General features: G+C 41.5%; 1 protein-coding gene and 1 long non-coding RNA gene across 6 annotated transcripts in view; both read right to left on the minus strand.

The window, feature by feature from the left end:
- Positions 1-1,704: 1,704 nt before the first annotated feature.
- LOC126272216 (mRNA cap guanine-N7 methyltransferase) overlaps positions 1,705-27,212 on the minus strand; it is a 107,817-nt gene continuing 82,309 nt past the window's right edge. The window contains exons 7-8 of the mRNA XM_049974916.1: positions 23,597-23,732; positions 1,705-2,744 (exon numbers count right to left, since the gene is read on the minus strand). Coding sequence (XP_049830873.1) covers positions 2,701-2,744; positions 23,597-23,732 — 180 coding nt within the window. The 3' untranslated portion in view covers positions 1,705-2,700. The remainder of the gene's footprint in view (positions 2,745-23,596; positions 23,733-27,212) is intronic.
- Positions 2,751-5,555, minus strand: LOC126272217 (uncharacterized). 5 transcript variants are annotated; one of them, XR_007549198.1, is made up of 3 exons: positions 5,159-5,555; positions 4,589-5,038; positions 2,751-4,288 (listed from the first exon to the last, which is right to left on the minus strand). It is a non-coding gene; the product is annotated as an uncharacterized LOC126272217 (long non-coding RNA). The 5 variants fall into 5 exon arrangements; XR_007549197.1 differs by having other exon boundaries at positions 4,559-5,038; XR_007549196.1 differs by having other exon boundaries at positions 4,529-5,038.

Consider the following 27,212-nt stretch of genomic DNA (forward strand, 5'->3'; position numbering starts at 1 on the left):
AGAATCTTACTTTGTGAGGATAAACTAATCATCAATATCTCTCTCCCTATAAGTAAGTGGTTGTCTTTCACTTATTTTATGTAATTGAAAGTAGAGATTGGTATAGGAGGAAATTATGAAAGATGTGAAATTTACAAAAGAGCATTCGAACCTACATACGACCTGGATATGAAGTGAGCTATATTTGATCAGTAGTTTCTATTTCTACTTTGTAAGGGCATAAAAAATACACCTTCACAACACGCATATTTCCTTCAACTTTTTACTGTTGACATTTTTCACTCAAACATGTTACACAATTGCCAGATTGCACATCTGGGTGTGTACGTTTCAATGAAACTTTGTATTTTTCTCACTTGAAACTCTATTATGCATAGCAAGCTTTTACAGAATTTCTGGAGGGGTTTCAGTTACTGAGTAGTAGTATTCTATCATCCATCCTAAATATTTTTATCTGCACTCTTCCACTGATTAATAACATGAACCAGTAGTGAAACTGGACAAACAGAATGAAAATATGTGTTACAGATACAACATCTAAAGCTTGTCAAATATTACATTCCTTTCTCTTGTACTCACAAATAGAAATGCACCAAGTCAAAAGTGGAAAAAAAGGGCATGAATATCTGGGTACTTTGAATTGAATGGAGCTGAAAGACACCTAATGCAACCATTTTCTTCAACATATTAACACCTAGACTAAAAATGACAAATTCCTTGTTACAGCCAAATCCTGCTATAAAACAGGACTTTAAAAAGTAAATTGTACAGGTTGTCCCACTATAAGACAATTGTGCAACATGAGCAGCACATTGTCAAAAGAGAGTTCATATTCTGGGTTCCCTGCAGCCACAGTTCTGCTACAGTACAGCAGACAGGTACATCACAGTGTGTGAATGAAATGGCGCAGCAACCGGAAATGTACTCTACAGCTGAGTATGTGTGGCAGCATGAGCCTTACAGGCAGGAAGTCTAAATTGCACACAGATTCGCTGTCAATTCTGCTGGTATATGGACCAAATATAGTGTCATTTCCAGCCACGGTAAGATGATGTGAACAATTTGACCAAGGCCGCACAGATGTGGTTGATGCTAATTGGGAAGGAAGGCCACTGACGTCCACCACAAACAACAGAGTCTGGGCAATCGAGGAAATGATTCGTAGCAGTTACAGGTTTTCCAGAAATAAGGATGTTCAAACAGCAGTTTGCGAATAGCTCTGTGACCGAGTGGACCTCTGTCATTGAGGAATTGAAAGATTGATAGAATGTTCTGACAGGTGTTTCCATAGACTTAGAAAGTTAGTTGAAAAAGTAGTGCTCTATCTGTGTCACTTTGAAGAGCAGTGAAGCATTCAATGAAAGTTATTTGGTATGTCATAATAATGTTAACTTACTCCTTGAAGCCCCTTGTACAATTCATTCAGTGCTGTGGTCCCATTTTACAAGAAGTTAATTAATATTATAAAAAGCACTGTACATCTATCTGTATTATTGCTGGTGTTATTAATTCTGAATGCTTACTACACTGTGTACATACTTCATTTCTTTTCTAAAGTCGCTTACATATTTGTCTTCAGCTGTCTCTGAAGACAGTTCTACATGGTGACCAGAAGACGATTAAAGCAGACTGACTGTGTGTCTGTCTGTCCTTCCAGATGCACTCAACTTTGTGTAGTTTATCGTAGAATGGAAAGAAACAATCTTCCTTTCCTCAAAGACATTTTATTCCAGTCCATTAGCAGAGTACAATTTTTTGCTGTGTTTTCACTTTTACATGAAGAAATGCAGATGCTGCAGCATCCGTGATCATGTTGCATAGTAAATACTGTGAATGAAATTACCTCTCATCAACAGTAGCATAGTAGCTGCCATTTAGAACATCCATTTTACCTTCCTGTGTTTACCTAATGTTATATAAAAGCTCCCTTTTAATAAAAACCTTACTTTCAATTATGTATACATCATTTTTCTCTTTTTACTGTATGTAATATCCAGTACTTCAGTAGAACAATGGCTAGCAGTAAGAAAGATTATATGGAGGCAAATCTGCAATACACCATCAAATTACAACTACTTATCATGTTCTTATGCAATAGTACAGGAAAGTCCATACCACAATTGCTTGGCTGCTTTACATTAACTTACAATCAGATTCTAACTATAAGATGGAGTACATGAATCATCAAAAATATAATGTATCTTTAAAATAACTTTTGTAGGATATTTAATGGAATTATTATTTGACTCAATTCAGTTTACTTTTACAATAAAACAAATTCTGGCGAAAATGAATAATACTGACATATTCTTTCACATCTGTTTCAAAACATACTAATCATGGCTAAAGTCTAACTTGTAAAATCATAAGATACCTGTAAACTTCACGATTTGCTTCTTAGTACATTTCACCACAAAAGTTTGCCAACTAATATATATTATTTATATTGAGATTTTTTGCGTCACTAGAAAAAACCCTAGTGTGTTCTGGAAACATATAAATATATTACAAAAAGGTATAAAAATCATTAGTCCTGAAATTAAAAACTGAATCTACTGAGATCCTTTCACAATTTGTGACACACAACATATATGACATTTTAGTGATTTAGTTAATCACTATTCCCAGTGATTTTACACACAGCAGAGTCCATAGTCCATTCTTTTTTCCGTAAAATGATTGTAAGCACTTGATATATTATTATATTTTCTTAACCTTTTCAAAGGCGAAGACCAGGTAGAGAGCTAAAACAGAAGACAGTAAATGCATATAACTTCATTATGGATACAAGCAAGTATATGTTGGAACAGTTACTTCTGTGTAACTACATGAGTTCACTTTAATTCAGAAGCTTAGTCAATATTGATTCATAACATTAAATTTTTTGCTGAGATCCTCAAATCTGTTGCCTATTTATTTCAAACAGAATTTTATAAATTACAGCTATAGAACTTTGAACATTTAAACACAATTTTTCGATAAAATTTGTGGACTATGTGAATGCTGAAGAAAATTAGATTGGAAAGTATTTGAGAAAAACATAAAAATATAAATACTTTCATCAAATGTATGTGAATGTAGACAAGCAAATTCATTTTACATTAGTAACTTCTTCATATTTCTACAGCCAATAAGGCTAATATAAAAAGAAAACCGCTAATCTCCTGCAACTTCGAAAACACCATAAAAAAAAAAAATCAGTAAGCAATATATAACACACCTTAAGCAGTGTATAAATACATGAAGTCATTACAACTGCTGTGCATGCCTCTAAACTATCTTTAGAAGAAGGAAACCAACCAACTATAAGATAGCATAAAATCTGAGGTAATGTAAAGTTGTGTGTGTGGCTTATGAATGGTATGGTAAAAAAGCGAAATACAGGTGATTAAACTAATCAAATTCTACACAACTAAAAAAGAAGAAAAGATTGTCCTGGAAAGTAGATACGATACAAGATAATCTAATAACCAAACTAATATGAGGCCCATTCAAAAAATTCAGGAACATTCTTACTTTCATGCCAATCGTGTGTTGAGGTGATATATGGTTGGCATCCTTGCACACGCCTGTGTTTAATGTGTAACTGCTGCAAGTTTCATTGTTGTATGTCCATTAGTTACTGTTCAGTGCTGCACTGAGTAGAACATTGTGCCACACAGTTTGCGAATTTTGAGACGGCAGTTAAGAGGAGCAATGCATCGGCAATAAATTTTGCGTGAAACTCAAGAAAACCTTTGCAGAGGCACACCAAATGATGCAGGAAGCCTACAATGATTAGTGCACAACCCGTTCTCAGTGTTTCAAATGGTTCACATGGTTTAAAAATGGCCGGGCATAAGTTAAAGAGGACCCTCACTGAGGATGCCGTCTACCGATGACGTTCACATCAGGAATGTCAATGAAATCAGGCATGGCAATCAAATGCTGACTGCCCGAGAGATTGCAGAAAAATGTAACATTTCAGATGGATCATGTCATGAAATCTTGACACAGATTCTTGGAACGCCTTTTGTTGCCACCAAGTTTATCCCATGGATCATGAGTCAAGACCAGAAAGACCTTCGCCTCAAACCTCTGAAGAGCTTTTGGATCATGCAAATGAGAATGAGATGTTCCTTGACCATTTTACTGCTGTTGACGAGTTTACTCATCATGTTGGTTGCCGCTCCCTGAGTGCTGATGACAATTACAGTCATGTCAGCTGGTTTTCCACTGAGTGCTGTTGAAGAGTTACGTCGCACCCGTTTGCCACACTCTGAGTGCTGATGACGAGTACTGCCGCTACCTGAGTGCTGATGACGAGTACTGCCGCTACCTGAGTGCTGATGACGAGTACTGCCCCTACCTGAGTGCTGATGACGAGTACTGCCGCTACCTGAGTGCTGATGACGAGTACTGCCGCTACCTGAGTGCTGATGACGAGTACTGCCGCTACCCGAGTGCTGATGACGAGTACTGCCGCTACCCGAGTGCTGATGACGAGTACTGCCGCTACCCGAGTGCTGATGACGAGTACTGCCGCTACCCGAGTGCTGATGACGAGTACTGCCGCTACCCGAGTGCTGATGACGAGTACTGCCGCTACCCGAGTGCTGATGACGAGTACTGCCGCTACCCGAGTGCTGATGACGAGTACTGCCGCTACCCGAGTGCTGATGACGAGTACTGCCGCTACCCGAGTGCTGATGACGAGTACTGCCGCTACCCGAGTGCTGATGACGAGTACTGCCGCTACCCGAGTGCTGATGACGAGTACTGCCGCTACCCGAGTGCTGATGACGAGTACTGCCGCTACCCGAGTGCTGATGACGAGTACTGCCGCTACCCGAGTGCTGATGACGAGTACTGCCGCTACCCGAGTGCTGATGACGAGTACTGCCGCTACCCGAGTGCTGATGACGAGTACTGCCGCTACCCGAGTGCTGATGACGAGTACTGCCGCTACCCGAGTGCTGATGACGAGTACTGCCGCTACCCGAGTGCTGATGACGAGTACTGCCGCTACCCGAGTGCTGATGACGAGTACTGCCGCTACCTGAGTGCTGATGACGAGTACTGCCGCTACCTGAGTGCTGATGACGAGTACTGCCGCTACCTGAGTGCTGATGACGAGTACTGCCACTACCTGAGTGCTGATGACGAGTACTGCCGCTACCTGAGTGCTGATGACAGGATAACTCGCACAGCGGAATTCACGCCCCATGTCTCAGTAGCATTTTGCAGTTCTGCCACAAGCTTGTCGTCTGATTCTCTGTCTGTTGTGTGCCTAGCCTTCACACTACAGTTCACTGTTTATCAGAATTTACTTCAGTGTTTTTCGCGTACTGTATTTTACAAAGAAAATGGCAAGATGTTGTGGTAGCATTGAGGAAGAAATCGTAGGGATTCTTACTAGGAGCAACTGTGAGGATGAATTGCTTGATCTTGACGGAAGTGATAGCTTTTCCACAGAATCGGAAAGCTGTAGTCATAAACTGTCCACATCAGCAGGGGTGTCAATGCAGTCTCGTCTTTCAAAAAGAGATGTTAGTTGTTTTGAATCTGAAGACTCAAAATGAGGCAAGTATTCTGTCAGTTTTCATGTTATTCTTTACAGAACAACTGATGAAATATAGAACTGACAAAACGAATTGGTTTTATTTATTCACCAAAGAGAATACTACAGATTCAGTGCATTCTCAAATATCAAAGTGGAAAGATACTGAATTTGAAGAAATGTGTTGTTTCATAGCTATTTGTCTTCTGAAGACTCGCATGAAAAAAGTGAAACTTTCCGAATATTGGACCAGAGATGTCGTTCTAAATACTCCAATTTTTAGTGAACTGATGTCAAGAGACTGCTTTTTGTAACTTATGAGAATGTTAAATTCAATGGCAGCTCTGCCAATACTGGAGGAGAGACATTATTCAAAATTAGGAATATTCTTAATAAACTTTGTACATCTTTACATTGTGCATTTAATCCACACCAGAAACACTGCATTGATGAAAGTTTGTTATTATTCAAGGGACGCTTATCTTTCAGGCAATTAATTCCATCAAAATGGAATTCATTCAGAATAAAAACATTTGTATGAATGGCTGTGTCTTAGATTTCATTCTTCAAACAGAGACATCAACAGAAATCGAGTTTTGCAATTTGGGTAAAAGTGGTGACGTATGGTCTACACTAATAAAGCACTATTTAGAACATGGACATACACTTTGCCTTGGTAACTGGTGCTCAAGCCCAGACTTATTTACCTGGTTTCACAGTCATGGGACAAATGCACATGCTACTGCCTGTAAAAACAGATGCAACATGCTGAAACTTCAGAAAAAACTGGAACGAGGAGATATTCAATTTATGTGCACTAACATAATGTTTGCTATAGAGTGATGCGACAACAGGAGGGTGGATGCTGACCACCAAAGAAATGGTTGACACCGGAAAGACTGACAGGAATACTGGATAGAAAATTAAGAAACCACAGAGCATTGAAGATTATAACTTGAATATGGGAGCAGTTGACCATTCTGATATGCTGCTTAGCTCTGTTGGATGTTTACGAAAAACAATAAAGTGGTATAATAAGTTTGATTTTCACACTGTCAATCTGTGTGTTTTAAATTCTCATGGCCTACACAGGTCACTAATAGGTCGTAAAATGCCCATAGCAGAGTTTCACCTGTCGCTAGTAAGGGAACTCGCAGAAACGTACACATCACAGCACAGAAAAGCTGGCAGGGGAATCCCTTCTGATGATAATCCTCTAAGGTTAGTGTGAAGGCACTTTCCAAACATTATAACAAGTGAGCATTCCAGGAAAAGTACAGTACAGTAACACATTGATACATTGTTTGCTGACACAGAAAGTGCCTTGAGAAAGCAGGTACGGATGTTAAACTTGCTAGGTACCACTGTGTGTCGTATCCTGTTTTGAAAATTACCAAATGAAAAATTGCTAATCACATCACAGAACAAATACAACAATTGCACCAGAAAAAAATTGTAAACCAAACAAAACCAAACAAAACAGGTCGATAGATACACAAATAAACACAAACATACACACAAAATTTAAGCTTTCGCAACCAATGGTTGCTTCTTCAGGAAAGAGGGAAGGAGAGGGAAAGACGAAAGGATGTGGGTTTTAGGGGAGAGGGTAAGGAGTCATTCCAGTACCGGGAGCAGAAAGACTTACCTTAAGGGGAAAACAGGACAGGTATACACTCGTGCACACACACACATATCCATCCGCACATACGCAGTCACAAGCAGACATATTTAAAGGCAAAGAGTTAAGGGCAGAGATGTCAGTCGAGGCGGAAGTACACAGGCAAAGATGTTGTTGAAAGACAGGTGAGGTATGAGCGATGGCAACTTGAAATTAGCGGAGGTTGAGGCCTGGCGGACAACAAGAAGAGAGGATATACTGAAGGGCAAGTTCCCATCTCCGGAGTTCTGACAGGTTGGTGTTAGTGGGAAGTATCCAGATAACCCGGACGGTGTAACACTGTGCCAAGATGTGCTGGCCATGCACCAAGGCATGTTTAGCCACAGGGTGATCCTCATTTCCAACAAACACTGTCTGCCTGTGTCCATTCATGCAAATGGACAGTTTGTTGCTGGTCATTCCCACATAGAAAGCTTCACAGTGTAGGCAGGTCAGTTGGTAAATAATGTGTGCTTTCACACGTGGCTCTGCCTTTGATCATGTACACCTTCCGGGTTACAGGACTGCCACCCATTCCATATCAAACGGTCCCTTCCCTACAGCCTAGGCCTTCGTGGCAAACGAATCTGCTCCAGTCCTGAATCCCTCGACCATTACACCAACAACCTGAAAACAGCTTTCGCATCCCGCAACTACCCTCCCAACCTGGTACAGAAGCAGATAACCAGAGCCACTTCCTCATCCCCTCAAACCCAGAACCTCTCACAGAAGAACCCCAAAAGTGCCCCACTTGTAACAGAATACTTCCCGGGACTGGATCAGACCTTGAATGTGGCTCTCCAGCAGGGATACGACTTCCTAAAATCCTGCCCCGAAATGAGATCCATCCTTCATGAAATCCTCCCCACTCCACCAAGAGTGTCTTTCCGCCATACACCTAACCTTCGGAACCTCTTGGTTCATCCCTATGAAATCCCCAAACCACCTCCCCTACCCTCTGGCTCCTACCCTTGCAACCGCCCCCGGTGTAAAACCTGTCCTATGCACCCTCCCACCACCACCTACTCCAGTCCTGTAACCCGGAAGGTGTACACAATCAAAGGGAGAGCCACGTGTGAAAGCACCCACGTGATTTACCAACTGACCTGCCTGCACTGTGACGCTTTCTATGTGGGAATGACCAGCAACAAACTGTCCATTCGCATGAATGGACACAGGCAGACAGTGTTTGTTGGTAATGAGGATCACCCTGTGGCTAAACATGCCTTGGTGCATGGCCAGCACATCTTGGCACAGTGTTACACCGTCCGAGTTATCTGGATACTTCCCACCAACACCAACCTATCCGAACTCCGGAGATGGGAACTCGCCCTTCAGTATATCCTCTCTTCTCGATATCCGCCAGGCCTCAACCTCCGCTAATTTCAAGTTGCCGCCGCTCATACCTCACCTGTCTTTCAACAACTTCTTTGCCTCTGTACTTCCGCCTCGACTGACATCTCTGCCCTTACTCTTTGCCTTTAAATATGTCTGCTTGTGTCTGTGTATGTGCGGATGGATATGTGTGTGTATGTGCGAGTGTACACCTGTCCTTTTTTTCCCCTAAGGGAAGTCTTTCCGCTCCCGGGTTTGGAATGACTCCTTACCCTCTCCCTTAAAACCCACATCCTTTCGTCTTTCCCTCTCCTTCCTGAAGAAGCAACCATCGGTTGCAAAAGCTAGTAATTCTGTGTGTGTGTGTGTGTGTGTGTGTGTGTGTGTGTGTTTTGTTCATGTGCCTGTCTGCCGGCGTTTTCCCGCTTGGTAAGTCTTGGAATCTTTGTTTTTAATATATTTTTCCCATGTGGAAGTTTCTTTCTATTTTATTTACATCATCATTAATTTGAACCCAACAATTACGTTTGTTATTGTCTCTGTTGCATTTCGAAATCTTCTCTATCGTCTTACTTTCTCTTTTCGTTTGTACAAGAAGTTTCACTTTGTATTCATCTTCCATTTTTCCGTAATCTACCATACATTTTATCCTGCCTAATTATACTCAATAATACGTAATTTACTTCCAAACCATAACCTAAAATTTTCAACGCTTTCAACATAACCGCTGCTATAAAATCCATTGTCCCAAGTTTACAAACATTTCGTGTAAACTCGTGAATACTATTTCACAGCTTCAGTTCCTTTCACCCATTACACAACCATCTCAGTTTTTTTCCAACAACTTTCGTTTTATTTCCATTCCCGTTTTTCCCACAAAACCGATCATTTTTTAGCAGCTTCCCACAGGTTTACACGTTATTATTTCTTCATCAAACAATTGTTAGCTTCATTATCATAACCTGCCAGTACATAACCAGTCCTTTGAATACATTTACACACATATTCTTCGAGATTTTATTCGAAAATTTTTTTCGAATTTTATTTTTTCGCAAATTATTTTTTCGAATTTTTTTTTTTCGAAATTTTCTTGAATTTCCCCACCCTTTAACGTGATCTGGAGACAACATAACGACCCAACCCTTGCACCCATTGTTGTTCACCAACCTAAGTTCAGCACATGATCGACATAGCTCATCTCAAACCAACACTTTTTCGACTTTTTTCACACCTTTATCTCTCCCTATATAAATCTCTCTTTACTTTCACTTTAACCTCATATTGCCCTTTCCACCTACTAATACCATGTCAACCTCACAACATCCCTACGACCACCCCATTAAATTTTATTTACATTCCCTCCGCAAACATGCCTTCACCCTAGCCAGATTACGCTCCCATATTTTATTTACTCAGGCTTGTCTGACATTTGGCATTACTCCCAAAGGCCTCACACTTAAAGTTCCCATCTCTGGCTGCAATCCTTCTTTCCATCAGTCCTTATACCAGTTCCAAACAGCACAATCCATAGCCCTCACCCGCCTAATCCTTCACCTATACATCGACTCGGCCAATGAACACACCCGTCAACTCCTATCCCAAATCAAAGTCCTCAATATTTCCTCTCCCGCATCCACACCGGCTGTACATAGCATCCTCCTACAGGCCAACCGAAAATTAGAACAACATGCCACCCTCCACCTCAAAAAACTATCCAATCTACTGGTTTCCCACCTCCGGAAAGGCAACTCACTCACCCTCCACAACCTTTCCAACAAACCTCAACCTCCTCTCATTGCACACAGACCCAGTCTCTCCCATCTACTCAATCTCCCACTTCCAGCTCCACTCCCCCCAACACCTCAAAATTCTAGTCAACACAATCTGGAACCACAACACCCCAATTCAGTAGTTAACCTTTCCTCCAAACCCCTCTCCCAATCCGAAACCTCTGTCCTATCCAAAGGCCTCACCTTCAGCCCCACTCCCAGGTTCAACCAAACTGCCCTTGTCAAGGATTTACTGTCCTACACTCGTAATCTCTGCTGGAAATATCACTTTGCCACGAAGAAAAACAATCCTGATCCCACTCCTAATGATCCAACTCCCCAAAACACTATCCAAATTGAACCCTGCCTGCAACAGTTCCGTCCTCCATCACAGCGGGACCCACCCCCTCTTCCTCAAAATCACCCTCTCCAAACCTTCCAGGAATTTCTCACTTCCAGCCTTGCCTCTCAATCTTTCTTGAAAAACCTTAATCCTACTCCCAACATCACCACAGCCGAATCCCAGGCTATCCGTGATCTGAAAGCTGACCGATCCATCATCATTCTTCCGGCTGACAAGGGTTCCACGACCGTGGTACTTGATCGTCGGGAGTATGTGGCTGAGGGACTGCGTCAGCTTTCAGACAACTCTACATACAAAGTTTGCCGAAGTAATCCCATTCCTGATGTCCAAGCGGAGCTTCAAGGAATCCTCAGAACCTTAGGCCCCCTACAAAACCTTTCACCTGACTCCATCAAACTCCTCACCCCACCAACACCTCGCACTCCTACCTTCTACCTACTTCCTAAAATTCACAAACCCAAACATCCTGGCCGCCCCATTGTAGCTGGTTACCAAGCCCCCACAGAACGTATCTCTGCCTACGTAGATCAACACCTTCAACCCATTACATGCAGTCTCCCATCCTTCATCAAAGACACCAACCACTTTCTCGAACGCCTGGAATCTGTACCCAGTCTGTTACCCCCGGAAACCATCCTTGTAACCATTGATGCCACTTCCCTATACACAAATATCCCGCACGTCCAGGGCCTCGCTGCAATGGAGCACTTCCTTTCACGCCGATCACCTGCCACCCTACCTAAAACCTCTTTCCTCGTCACCTTAGCCAGCTTCATCCTGACCCACAACTTCTTCACTTTTGAAGGCCAGACATACCAACAATTAAAGGGAACAGCCATGGGTACCAGGATGGCCCCCTCGTATGCCAACCTATTTATGGGTCGCTTAGAGGAAGCCTTCTTGGTTACCCAAGCCTGCCAACCCAAAGTTTGGTACAGATTTATTGATGACATCTTCATGATCTGGACTCACAGTGAAGAACAACTCCAGAATTTCCTCTCCAACCTCAACTCCTTTGGTTCCATCAGATTCACCTGGTCCTACTCCAAATCCCATGCCACTTTCCTAGACGTTGACCTCCATCTGTCCAATGGCCAGCTGCACACATCCGTCCACATCAAACCCACCAACAAGCAACAGTACCTCCATTATGACAGCTGCCACCCATTCCATACCAAACGGTCCCTTCCCTACAGCCTAGGCCTTCGTGGCGAACGAATCTGCTCCAGTCCTGAATCCCTCGACCATTACACCAACAACCTGAAAACAGCTTTCGCATCCCGCAACTACCCTCCCAACCTGGTACAGAAGCAGATAACCAGAGCCACTTCCTCATCCCCTCAAACCCAGAACCTCTCACAGAAGAACCCCAAAAGGGCCCCACTTGTAACAGAATACTTCCCGTGACTGGATCAGACCTTGAATGTGGCTCTCCAGCAGGGATACGACTTCCTAAAATCCTGCCCTGAAATGAGATCCATCCTTCATGAAATCCTCCCCACTCCACCAAGAGTGTCTTTCCGCCGTACACCTAACCTTCGGAACCTCTTGGTTCATCCCTATGAAATCCCCAAACCACCTCCCCTACCCTCTGGCTCCTACCCTTGCAACCGCCCCCGGTGTAAAACCTGTCCTATGCACCCTCCCACCACCACCTACTCCAGTCCTGTAACCCGGAAGGTGTACACGATCAAAGGGAGAGCCACATGTGAAAACACCCACGTGATTTACCAACTGACCTGCCTGCACTGTGATGCTTTCTATGTGGGAATGACCAGCAACAAACTGTCCATTCGCATGAATGGACACAGGCAGACAGTGTTTGTTGGTAATGAGGATCACCCTGTGGCTAAACATGCCTTGATGCACGGCCAGCACATCTTGGCACAGTGTTACACCGTCCGAGTTATCTGGATACTTCCCACCAACACCAACCTATCCGAACTCCGGAGATGGGAACTCGCCCTTCAGTATATCCTCTCTTCTCGATATCCGCCAGGCCTCAACCTCCGCTAATTTCAAGTTGCCGCCGCTCATACCTCACCTGTCTTTCAACAACTTCTTTGCCTCTGTACTTCCGCCTCGACTGACATCTCTGCCCTTACTCTTTGCCTTTAAATATGTCTGCTTGTGTCTGTGTATGTGCGGATGGATATGTGTGTGTGTGTGTGTGTGTGTGTGTGTGTGTGTGTGTGTGTGTGTGTGTGTGTGTGTGTGTGTGCGCGCGCGCGCGCGCGCGCGAGTGTACACCTGTCCTTTTTTCCCCTAAGGGAAGTCTTTCTGCTCCCGGGATTGGAATGACTCCTTACCCTCTCCCTTAAAACCCACATAGTTGCGAAAGCTCGTAATTCTGTGTGTGTGTTTTGTTCATGTGCCTGTCTGCCGGCACTTTCCCGCTTGGTAAGTCTTGGAATCTTTGTTTTTAATATACTTTGTCAGTGCTGGTTCAAAGCTCAGATCAAAAAGAAGGATGGAATATACATTCACAAAGTGTAAAGGGAATCTTAAGTTTACAGTGCATGACGTTGAAGCTTGTATATAACTGAATTTAATGTACTAACAAAAAGAGATTTCACTGATTTCAAATGTTGGAAAATCTGTTGATTACTCATGTGCAACAATGTATAGCACACGAAAAAATATCCGTACCAGACAATCAGTCATTTCTGACGATTCCAAATTATAACAGCATTGATTACCATCTGCAAAGGATGGCTGCATCTGCGCATGGTTGGAACACTTTACACAGTGTACCTATCACAGGTAAAGAATCTGACGGCGGACGTCTAAGCACTCTGTTGTACTCTCAGAAACAAATAGCAGGCCATGTGAAATTTCCAAACACATCACAAAACCAACTAATCAAAGTGAAGTTAAACTGTTCTTATCGTTGCTCACAGTAAATTGCGATGTCATAGAGCAATGTGAATGATGATCTTTCTCCTACAAACAATGTAATACGACATTTTGAAGTACAGAAACAACGTATAGTTATCTGTAATGTATTATTTCATTCGTTTTTGAGTTATCACAGTGAGGAACCCACAGAGAAATGCAGATGTTGTAGATGGCTATGCTAGAAAGAACAGTGAACTACTGAGGTAAATCTAATGAATCACATCACTTTCAGCATAAGCTACAAAAACTGTGTAAAAAACTACAAGCAAGATATAATTCTTAGTGGTGGAAAATAGTTTGATTCTGCAGTAATTCATCTGCAGAGAAGCTATGTAGTGAGAGCATTTATTCTGCATCAGCCGTGAGAGGGCACAGTGCTTTGCCTGGAGTTTTAGTCACTCCAGAAATATTCAGCACAGGGCAGGTGAGGCACTGTGGGCCGCTCTGGCCCCTGAGGTGGCTCGAGGAACAGGCACTTAGCGCAAGTAGCTGGATTACGCTGAAGACCGCAGCGCCTCAGCGCTCCAAGCAGATGGTGGATCCCCAGCAGTCAAAGGGTTAAGAGAATCATAACTGGTGATGAGATGCTTCCAAGGAAATGTGAGAAGAAAATGGCCTGAAATGCGTTGAGACAATTCACGGCTCTTGCGTCATGATAACGTCCCCACAGTGTCATCCCTGTTGGTGCGTGACTATCGCACAAAAAATGGAATCACTTTGCTGCCTTACCCTCCTTACTCTCCATACATTTTTTCATTTACAAGGTTGAAAACCACGTTGGAAGGATAAAGACTTGCAACAATAGCCAAGATAAAAGAAAATTTGCACATGTCACTTCGCACAATCCAGCAAGAAGTGTAAAGACTGCTTCCGCAAGTGGAAATGAGGTTGGGAGTAGTGTATCAATTGTGGAGGAGAGTATTTTGAAAGAGATCCTGCACAATATGCAAAAGGTGAGAGTAGAAAAATTTAAAGTTCCAGAATGTTTCGAACTGAGCTCGTACAATTGTTTGACATGTAAAACATACGTTTCAGGCATAAATCTGTAAAAACGCTGAACATAAAATATAAAACAATGGAAAACCCAGGATGGAATATAACAATATTGTGGAAAGGATAGTTGCTACTCATCAGATAGCGGAGACAGTCTTTTTGTTGTGCCTATCTGTGACTCAACATCTCTGCTATATAGTGAGTAGCAACTTCCCTTTTCAAAAAATTAAAATATAAAATACATGTACTTTATGACTACAGGAAAATAAAATAAGTATGTATTTAGAATTTACAGAAAACTGATATGCACAGATATTAAATGCCCATTCATGTCATCTGCAGTGAAGTATTTTTTACTCTATGGTTTATCTTTTAATATGCCTGCCACTGCAACAAAATGAAATAAACAGGGTGCTTGATAAACTGAAACAGACTGCTGTAGCAAACAGCTTTCAATGTCATTAACACTTACACAAAAAGTTAAAAACAAATAAGTTATAGCACACTAAAGTAGGCAAAACTTTCCAGAATAGAAGGGGTGAAAAACCAAGCACCCATGATGGTCTCTATTATACATTTATATTTCACGTTTGGCAACTAGTTTTCTTTGAATCCAGCTCAACAGCTTGGCTGTATACATGAACGAGTGCATGAGAATGGGTCTGCAACCCAGACATTACTTTAAGTACTCTGTGTGAGGAAACAAACAAGTCTACATAAATACACTCCTGGAAATTGAAATAAGAACACCGTGAATTCATTGTCCCAGGAAGGGGAAACTTTATTGACACATTCCTGGGGTCAGATACATCACATGATCACATTGACAGAAAAACAGGCACATAGACACAGGCAACAGAGCATGCACAATGTCGGCACTAGTATAGTGTATATCCACCTTTCGCAGCAATGCAGGCTGCTATTCTCCCATGGAGACGATCATAGAGATGCTGGATGTAGTCCTGTGGAACGGCTTGCCATGATATTTCCACCTGGCGCCTCAGTTGGACCAGCGTTCGTGCTGGACGTGCAGACCGCGTGAGACGACGCTTCATCCAGTCCCAAACATGATCAACAGGGGACAGATCCGGAGATCTTGCTGGCCAGGGTAGTGGACTTACACCTTCTAGAGCACGTTGGGTGGCATGGGATACATGCGGACGTGCATTGTCCTGTTGGAACAGCAAGTTCCCTTGCCGGTCTAGGAATGGTAGAACGATGGGTTCGATGACGGTTTGGACGTACCATGCACTATTCAGTGTCCCCTCGACGATCACCAGAGGTGTACGGCCAGTGTAGGAGATCGCTCCCCACACCACGATGCCGAGTGTTGGCCCTGTGTGCCTCGGTCGTATGCAGTCCTGATTGTTGCGCTCACCTGCACGGCGCAAAACACGCATACGACCATCATTGGCACCAAGGCAGAAGCGACTCTCATCGCTGAAGACGACACGTCTCCATGCGTCCCTCTATTCATGCCTGTCGCGACACCACTAGAGGCGGGCTGCACGATGTTGGGGTGTGAGCGGAAGACGGCCTAACGGTGTGCGGGACCGTAGCCCAGCTTCATGGAGACGGTTGCGAATGGTCCTCGCCGATACCCCAGGAGCAACAGTGTCCCTAATTTGCTGGGAAGTGGCGGTGCGGTCCCCTACGGCACTGCGTAGGATCCTACGGTCTTGGCGTGCATCCGTGCTTCGCTGCGGTCCGGTCCCAGGTCGACGGGCATGTGCACCTTCCGCCGACCACTGGCAACAACATCGATGTACTGTGGAAACCTCACGCCCCACGTGTTGAGCAATTCGGCGGTACGTCCACCCAGCCTCCCGCATGCCCACTATACGCCCTCGCTCAAAGTCCGTCAACTGCACATACGGTTCACGTCCACGCTGTCGCGTCATGCTACCAGTGTTAAAGACTGCGATGGAGCTCCGCATGCCACGGCAAACTGGCTGACACTGACGGCGGCGGTGCACAAATGCTGCGGAGCTAGCGCCATTCGACGGCCAACACCGCGGTTCCTGATGTGTCCGCTGTGCCGTGCGTGTGATCATTGCTTGTACAGCCCTCTCGCAGTGTCCGGAGCAAGTATGGTGGGTCTGACACACCGGTGTCAATGTGTCCTTTTTTCCCTTTCCAGGAGTGTAGAATAAAAAGAAAGTGTATCTGTGTTTCCAAAACAAAACTGTGTTCAGTACTATACAGGTCAGATAATGTGTTCATTTGAAACACAATTTAAAGAGCATACATATTATCAAATTAAAACAGATTTTGGTAAGCTCAATGCTAAAGTAAACATTCTGCGACAAACTTACAATAGAACATGAAAATGTTACACCTAGCACCTGGAGGAAGATTACTTGACTTGCTTCAAAAAATGGAACATTTTTCTGATAAAGTATTTCAAATCAGACATTAAATGAACAGTACAAGTTTGGAAATATGAAAGTAATAATGAGTTTGCAAGAGTTACTTTCGTGCTGGGACGTCTTGACTATTTAGTGAAATGTAGTGCATTAATATACAGAAACAAAAGAGATTATGGTGCATATTGCCATGTCCTGTGCTGGATAAAGTGTGGCATACCAATTAGTGTTGCTGATCTGCGTGCTACAGGTCACCAGGTGAAACCTGGCCACCTAATTATTATCCTCACCACCACCACCACCACCACCACCACCACCACCACCACCACCACCAATAATTCCCCCATAAGGAGGGGGCTGAATAAATTTTCACGGTGTTTTTTCTACCTCCATCTTCTTCACAACCTCTCATTAATTCATTGTTTTTCTTCTTCCTCTCTTCAGTCCATGTGTGGATGTTAAAAGAAAACAGTAAGTTCCGTACTTGAAAAAAGATGCACCCATACTTAATTCATTACTATTCTTCTAGTAAAGGATGTTGCAACAACTAAAGAATTCATGAAGTGATGCTAGCACATCAGGAAAATGCAAGAGAAAAGAGTTGGATGAAAGAAGTACGACTGGCTACCGAATGTGGCCACTATGACAGATACAGAAGATCATCATGACCTTGCCTCTCAGGTTGTAAGAGAAGAGATACAGCTTACTGACCTTATTCCATTCCATGATAGGCTGATTGGTACAGCACCTGATTTTCATAATTATATATAGGGACAGCCTCAGCTACAAATTTATTTTTATTACAAATAATGCATTTTGCCTGGCTAAGGCTTCCCCAGATTTTTTTATCCAGATGTTAAGCTTGGAACAAAAGGTGGAGAACTGCTAGTAAGTACAAAACATTATTAAAAAGAGGTTAGGAAAAAATCCGTGAAAGCCTTAACACCAAACGAATCGCATTACTTGTAATAAAAGTAGCTTTGTATCTGGGACTGCCTCCCTATATAATGAGATACAGCTGTTTATGACACCCAGAACTGATGGACAAAGCAATCAGTAGATGATGACCACAAATGTCAACCCCATACATCAAGAAGTAATAGGGAACATTGAATAGGAGGTGTGTGTATCTTTAGCACCAATCTTCATCACCAGTCAAACATGGCAGAAGGAATGGACTCCACGAACTCAGATTTATGCCACAGCTGTCGAACAATAACCCAGCATTTGACCAAAACAGGTACAAACAACTCTCCTGCCAAGTGTAATGCTCTACAGAAGGACAGATATTCGGAGGACAGGGGATAAAATGCTGGCATGCTTCCACTGTGGATGCCCTGGACACACAGTACGCTACTGCAGAGAAGAAGATGAGTGTTACGATTAAGATGCCAGACACCAGTCTTCACAGCAGTTCTATTTATGGCAGGCAACCACTGACGACTATAATCCACCTGTGGTTCAAAGATTGGAACCATACCCTGGACAATGGCTGTTCCTCAAAATGCCATCGAATGACCTGATGCTGTACAGAAGCACTTGCCACTGAATTTGGGAAACTTGGCGAGGTGACTATCTGGAGAAGTGAGCTGCCACTTTCAAGGACAACAGTTACCCAGATATCAGGAAATGTCTGGCCACTAGTCAACTCGGGCTCCTTTTTCTATAATGTATAATGATTACTGTCGCCAGCTAAAGAAGATATCATTTTGAAGGACAGAGCACCCCAAGTAATGATCTCTTATCGTAGACAAGTTAGCCAAGACAAGTATTGAAGACAATTACACACTACAATAACAGCTGCCTATCACCACTGAATGCAATGCAGATTTGCTCTCTATCTATATTGATGTCGAACAGAGATATTAAGATTCAATACCAACTGTCGTGACCCCTGTATATAACACAGCGAAGTAAGACACTAAAGACTTCCTTAAATGACAATGGATACATTGTTCCCATTTCAACAGGACAATACTCAGATGATATGGAACCGCTATAATCCCAAGCACTGGCCAATCAGATACAATCTGGGAGATTTTTACACTGGTGTGGAAAGTAGGACTACTGGAGAAATTACTAAAGCACTACTTTGGGCTACATTATATCATTTGTTCATTGTCAGATGTCACATATGGAGTCAAGAGTTTTGTGATCCTTCATCGACAAGACAAAAGCATAGACATAGCCTCCATGTCCTCCTTATGAAGCCCTACTGCAGTGCTGATATACAGATCAATTTGGGGAATTCCTTTCCAAAGAAACTTTAGACCCGCTCAAAGATAGCAGAGCTTTGACGGCCGGGGCTACCTCCAATGTTCACCAAAGTGAAGATGATATGTGCGAGGAACTAACAGAGCTGCCATACAGAGGATCACTAACTAGATCTAAACCAGGGTGCTATAGTCAGCTCCAATGAGAACTCTTGAACAGTAGGTCACTGTTTCTCCACGAGTGGGAGAAATGCCACAACATGTGCTGCATGTAGTGTGGCGTAGTGGTCAGCATTGCTGGCCAACTTGCTGCAGGTTGCCAGTTCAAACCTTACAATCGGCAATTATTTGTTATTCAGTATTTATCGTTTCTGAAATCTCTGCGTATATAGAAATAGCAGCATTCTCTGCACAGGAGGTCAGTTCTATTTGTCTATGTTGGTGCCTGTAATAAAAGTATTTTCAGTGCTAAGTCTTTTATTTCATCAATGCTACTGCTTTCTTATTCAGACATGATTGCAGTTCCCCACAATGATGGAATAGACAGTGAGACTGTTTTCTCATGGCGCATTTACTCTCAATAATGAATGCATCAACTGAACAAGACAACAAGAAATTAGAGCATGCTCTACAAAAGTGACTCCTGATGACTGTAACAACCTTTCGGTGTATGCTGCAATTCCACAGATTGTTTTCTGTTATACAGGGGTACTATAAATGATTTATTCAATTTCATGGTCTATACTTTCCGAACCAGATCACAGTTATAAGAGTCGAGGAGTATGAAAAGGAAGCAGTGGTTGGGAAGGGAGTGAGACAGGGTTGTAGCCTAACCCCGATGTTATTCAATCAGTATATTGAGCAAGCAGTAAAGAAAGAAACGAAAAATTCTGAATAGGAATTAAAATACATGAAGAAGGAATAAGAACTTTGAGGTTTGCCGATGACATTGTAATTCTGTCAGAGACAGCAAAGGACCTGGAAGAGCAGTTGGACGGAATGTACAGTGTCTTGAAAGGAGGAAACAAGATGAGCATCAACGAAGAGCAGTTGGACGGAATGTACAGTGTCTTGAAAGGAGGAAACAAGATGAGCATCAACAAAAGCAAAACAAGGATAATGGATTGTACTCGAATTAAGTCGGGTGATGCTGAGGGAATTAGATTAGGAAATGAGACACTTAAAGTAGTTTCGGTATTTGGGGAGCAAAAGAACTGATGATGGTTGAAGCACAGAGGATATAAAATGTAGACTGGCAATGGCAAGGAAAGCGTTTCTAAAGAAGAGAAATTTGACAACATCGAGTATAGATTTAGAAAAGAAGAGAATAGACGCTTTCCAAATGTGGTGCTACAGAAGAATGCTGAAGATTAGATGGGTAGATCACGTAACTAACGAGGAGGTAGTGAATAGAACTGGAGAGAAGAGAAATTTGTTGCACATCTTGACTAGAAGAAGGGATCGGTTGGTAGGACATGTTCTGAGGCATCAAGGGATCACCAATTTAGTACTGGAGAGCAGCGTGGAGAGTAAAAATCATAGAGGGTCACCAAGAGATGACTACACTAAGAAGACTCAGAAGGATGTAGGTTGCAGTAGGTACTGGGAGATGAAGCAGCTTACACAGAATAGAGTAACATGGAGAGCTGCATCAAACCAATCTCTGGACTGAAGACCACCACAACGACAACAGCAAAATACTTTCCGAAGCATTACATGTACAAATATGACTGATATGTGAAACTCACCGAGTTTGCACTGTGCTCCCAAGTTTGTGTTACGAGTGCAGTGCCCTGAGACAATGGCGACAAAAGGAAAAGAATTTTTGTGTGATGGAGTACCTGTTACAACAGTGCAGTTTGCACTTAGGAGGTATTATGGAAGAGAGTTGCCATGTGTGTTGGTGTTGACAATTTATGGACTCTGATTGTGTCTGTAAACAGGAAAGAACCCACTGACCAAGTGTGTGAAATGCAGCCACGGAGAGATTGAGGGAAAGTTTTGTATGCAGTCCAAAAAACTAAACAATCTGTGCAAGCCACAAACTTCGGATAATGCAGCAAACTGTATAGAAGATTTTGTGATAGCAAATATGTTTCAAACCCAACTGTCTGCGGTTTATGCAACAATTGAAACCAGTACATTATTTCTGGCTCCATCAATTTTGCTTCACAATACGGGAAGCACTTGAGTATGAACATTTGGCTTTCAAGGTAATATTCAGTGCCGAAGCAAACTTCAGTTTACCTGGAAAGATTAATCACCACGAAGCACACCAACATACTATCGTTAGAATAAGCACATAAATTTTAGAATATTCTTATTTAATATATCTTTTACTCAATTTATTATACTGCTTCATATTTTCATTACTTTCATTTCAATTTTATCAAGTGCAAAAACATCTCTGCTCTGGTTTGACTGCTACTATTTGATACTTAAAAATACACCATAAAAAATATTCATTTTGTAATCCTAGAATACTTTTCACAACAAGTGAAACTAGCTTTTAGTTAGTATTTACATAAAGAACTTATGCACATGTTAGGAACATTTTCCAACCAATAATTTTTATGATATAAGTGGTTATATAAAAGGCACGGTTTGTGGACGCATATTGTCAAATTTCAGTACTAAGAACCAACCAAAACTCAATGTGAATGCGAACATGATTTTCATTGCAAATCCTCAAATTTTCAGTCTAATAATGGATGACATCACCTGTAATTACTGAAAAGATATATAAGCAGTGATGAATGAGTCATGAGAGAGCCAGTTTTGTAACAGTTTTTTGCGTAAAACCAGCACCAGTCAAAGCAATAGATGTGCAATTTTAAAAGTGAAACTCTGTGACAATCTGATTACTTGAAATATCTCTTGGCATAACAAATCATTAGCTACCTCGTTAAGAGCTCAGGAAGTTGCAGCAGATTTGGTGGAGCAGATACTCACAATTCTTCTACAGCCACTGCATCGTCGGAGTTTGCCAAAAATGAAGATGAGTCTTTCGAACAAATTGTAACATCTACAAAAACACAGTTAACTTGAGATAAATCGGAAATTTCAGCCGCAATGTGAGAGAGTGGGACACTGAAAACCTTCATGGAATTGTGGTGCAATGAGATTCACCAAAGGTTAATGTTTTCTGTGGTGTATCACAGACAAAGCTGTATGAGCTGTTTTCCTTCTGTGAGAAGACTGTTATGGCTACCTCTTACCTTGTGATATGCTGCAGCTGTGGTTATTTGGGCAACCGACAATTGTTTTCGAGAATTTTATCTTCTAAGAAGACAGGACCCTCCCCCCCCTTTCATTAGAGCCTCTATGTTCATTAATAGCAACATGATGAACTTCCACATCACTTGGGGGTACATTAAGAGCCATGTTTATGTACACCCAACACCAAAAACACTGGAAAAGCTCACAGAATGCATCAATGATGCTCAATGACCACTGACAGGATGCTGCTACATTAGGTATGGAACAAACCTGATGACCACTTGGATGTGTGTAATGGGATCACAGTTGTACTTGTACAACATTTGCATAGTGCAAAATGCAAACTTTGTGAATTTATGGTTCTATTCATCCATCACTCATATTTGTACATGTAGTACTCTTGAAAATATAGAGCTCTGAAATGAATGAATCATTTATAGTAGCCCCGTATCACACACCTCTTATTTTAATATTGTTTTGTTGATTAACGATTTACATCTTCAATTGCATGCTGTTAACATATCAAATAAATGTGTCCGCTTGGTGACTTAGGCTACGTCTTACTCTATCTTACTTTCCTTGAAACTCTTGTCTTATATGAGAATAATTTGATTCCTTTCATCGCCTTCAACTAATTTTTCATCATTCTATTCCAAAGTGACACACAAACATACACAATTCTGTTACACAATTAATTCAATGTTGTAACTCTGCTAGAGTCTTTGCATACTCAAGTAGATGACTGGCTGGCTTCTTTTAACAATAGAGGATAGGTATGCAAGCTGCTGCTGTGACATAGCATTTGCATACAATGCACAAGATGAGTTGTCTGTAGTTTCAAAGTTTTTTTTTAATGACATGTTCACTTTTAATTCTTTTATATATTCTACACATCTCCTATCCTTTCTAGAGCTGAAGATGATTGGGTAACAACTGAAACTGGTAATCTGTACTATACTTTGTGATGAAGACAAATAAAACTTGTATTGAAGAAATGGTTATTTCCCAGCAGATTTCTTCCAATATCAACTAACAGTAAAGTCAGTATTTTGATTAAAATATCAGTTCACAACATACAACATATATTTTAACTTTAGTGGCCCCCGTGCTCCCCTCCTCGCTCCCCCATGAACATTCGAACGCACCCACCCCCATGTGTGCAACCTTCCCCACACCTTTCCTCCAACACAAGAACAAAAAGCAACACAGGATTAGTAGCCAAATTTTACTGATTACTTACAAGCAGCTTCCCATTCCGACTTTGAAAGCGTACCAACTTTCCTGTGTCCTGTTGATTTCTGCATATATTGCTGGACATGTTCATAATCATCTGGATCATTACCTAACAAAGGTGCATCATGGAAGGGTGGATATGTCTAGAACAAGAAAATGGAAGTTCATCACAGCATACGAAATAACCGATAAAACTAAGATAATGTAATAAAAGGTACTAAAATATTAGAAGAAATATTGCAAAAATAGAAAGTACACTTATTATGAATATAATAGAGGGAAACATTCCACTTGGGAAAAATATATCTAAAAACAACAATGCTGTAACTTACCAAACGAAAGTGTTGGTACGTTGATAGAGGCAATAACAAACACAAACGCACACATAAATTTCAAGCTTTCACAACCCACGGTTACTTCATCAGAAAAAGAGGGAAGGTGAGGGAAAGACGAAAGGATGTGGGTTTTAAGGGAGAGGTAAGGAGTCATTCCAAACAATCCCGGGAGTGGAAAGACTTACGTTGGGGGGAAAAATGGACTGCTATACACTCCGCGCGCGTACACACACACACACACACACACACACACACACACACACATCCATTCCCCCAAGGTAAGCAGACTGTAGAGGAAAACAAGTCTACACCAGCACCATAGATATAGAAATCGCCCCATGTTTTTTAGATCATATAACAATGATACTTTTACAGTTTTTTAATTTTGATAAGTACAGATTTTAACCTTGACAACTACTGATTTTAATTAAGTATTTTTGGAGATAAAAGTTAATAAAAAAAATCTACTGAAAACAATATGTGCAAATGGAATGTAACAAATGTACCAGACGCCACCTGTCGGTAATAGTGTGATAATTAATATAAATGACGTGCATTCTGCCAACCAATTTTATGTGATGCAGCATGTGAAAGTTGCTGGATTTGGACTGGTTACTCCTGTAACTGAAATATCAGATATGTTCTGGTACATTTGATGTTGATTAGATAGGATGAAAAAGATTTGCTTTCATGAAATCATAAATTAGTATCATTATTGTTACAGATCTGAAGACGGTTCTGAATGAACTGAAACTGGTCATATGAATTAAAAAAAAATTGCAATCAAGACGGATCATAAGTAACATTATACAATCACTGATTGCTGCTATCCCATCAGACATTATGTCTGTTTTTGCAAAATTGGCAGAAAGGCCACTAAGAAGATGCGTACTCAAATAGTTTTATTTCGTGAATAATATGTTTAGTCAGTAGTGTGCTTCCAGGTGCTCTGTCAAGTTGTTTCCACATTATGCACAGTATTTCATTGACTGATCCAGCCATCTTTTTAGATGCTGTGAGTTTTGCTGTTTGTGTACTCACTGCCTGGAACCTAATAGACTATGAACTACTGTTGGTCTCACATCACTATTTGTAGCCGGTTTTCATTCACGGCACCCACTATGTCCTTTGATGCGCTTGGTTTCAGAGCTCACACTGATATTCCGTGAAATGCAAATTCCCTATGTGTTTTCCAACTTGAATAGATGTAATGGCTGGTGAGATGTTAACCAGTTAAGTGCCGGACCCAGAGTGTTACTTACATTTAAATCTTCATTTCTCTTCATTAGGTTTCCTGACATCTTTATTTCGATAGGCTCCTTAAGTATGATACACCAGAAACTTCATGTTTGCACCACAATAATGGTCTCATTGCATTTCATTTCAAGATTATATTTGAGGCACTGCTTGGTGTCAGCTGACTTGCTTGATTGTTTTAATCAGGTGAGTCACCAATGTTCGTCGCATCTCTCTTCGACGTTCTGATAGTCTGCCCCACATAATGTATGCCACATTTGTGTTGAGATGCAATACACACCTGTCTTTTGGAGACCTAGGTAGTCTTTAAAATCAAAAAGAATATTTCTTATCTTTGTTGAAGGATATTAAATATACTAGATGCCACGTTTCTGTAGGAGCCTACCAGTCTTTCCAGATACCAGATCAACATAAGGTAGATAAGTGATTTTTTGCTTCTCTTCCTTGGTCTCTGTTTCAACCGTTCTCAGGCGTTTATGAACACTTTTGACCAAGGACAGCCTCATCAAGGAATTGCAAACCTGCCAATTGTGTTCTGAAGAAATGGGTATGCAGATCATCAAATTAAATGGTCATTGCAGTCAAAATCAAGAACACCTGAGAAAGAGGCAGAGACAGACCAAGAGGGAAAAGCCAAAAATTGCGTATCTACCTTATGCTGTCCCAGTATCCAGAAAGGTCAGTAGACTCCTATGGAAATATCACATCCACTGTATTTCATTTCCTTCAACTAAGATAAAAAATATTCTTTCTAATGTTAAGGATGATCTAGGTCACTGAAAGCTGGGTGTTTATCACATTCTGCACGCATCTTCCAGCTACTCCATCACACACCATCTCTGATCCCTCGGCCTGGACTTCCACACACAACAGTTGTCATCTTAGTAAGTCATCATAAATGCTAAAATAGGCGTTATGATTGAACTCGCTTTGCTCGTTGAGGATTAAATCCGTATCTTTATTTTTGTGGGTGTATATTTCAATTTCTTCCAAAATGTTAAGAAACCGTCCCTTATGAGCTCTATGCAGGATGTCTAAATCGTTTTCAATGTTCGTGACTGAGTGCTTTGAGGCAGCCATATGCGCCCCAAAAGCTGTTTTGTTTTGAGAGTAGGTGTGCTCCCTGAATCTCGTCTCTAAGCTCCTACCAGTCTGTCCTATATATTGTTTACAGCAGTCATAACATTTGATCTTATATACACCTGAATCCTGAAATTTATTCCTACTATTACATGTTTTGTGCCAGAGCTTCAATTTTCACGTGTTATTTGTTCGGAACCCTATTTTAACGTCGGATTTATGAAAGCATCTTTCAATCTTATCTGTAATTCTTCCACTGTAAGTGAGAGCCACATATTTTTTCTTGTTGTTCCTCTTAACTGCGACTTGACTTCTTTCTATTTGTTTCATGTGCCTCTTCTTTATCTTCCTATAAATCTTCATCACCTGCTTGCACATATATCCGTTCGCTAATGCCACTTGTTTTAAAATACTTAGCTCCTTTTCTATTTTCTGTAGGCTTAGTGGCAATCTTAGTAGCCAGTATACCATCGAAGTAAAATATGCCCATTTGTATCATGGTGAGTGACAAGAGTGCTGATTGATAACTAAATCTGTACACGTAGGTTTTCTGAATATGCTAAATTCACGTTTCTCATCTTTGGGTTAAATCTAAGTAATCTATATGGTTGTCTTCCTCAAATTCCATGGTGAATCTAATTTTCGGGTGTTGAGAGCTCATTTTTGGGCTAAGTTTTCAATATCATTTTTATCTCCTTTGTATAATAAAATAGAGTTGTCAACATATCTCCTGTAATATACAATTTTCTCAGCGATATTATGATTTTCATCAAAGAATTCGTTTTCCAAGTGATTTACAAAAATTTCAGCCAACATCCCAGCTAAACTGTTCCCCATTGCCAACCCGTCTTTCTGTTGATAAATTTTACCATTGAACGACAAAACTTGTTCCAACATTTCCACTAGTTCAATCACTTGCCCCAATGCCAATTTACCATGAGTGAGGAGATT

This window comes from Schistocerca gregaria, chromosome 5 (genome assembly GCF_023897955.1).
Source record: "Schistocerca gregaria isolate iqSchGreg1 chromosome 5, iqSchGreg1.2, whole genome shotgun sequence".
Taxonomy (NCBI): Eukaryota; Metazoa; Arthropoda; class Insecta; order Orthoptera; family Acrididae; genus Schistocerca; species Schistocerca gregaria.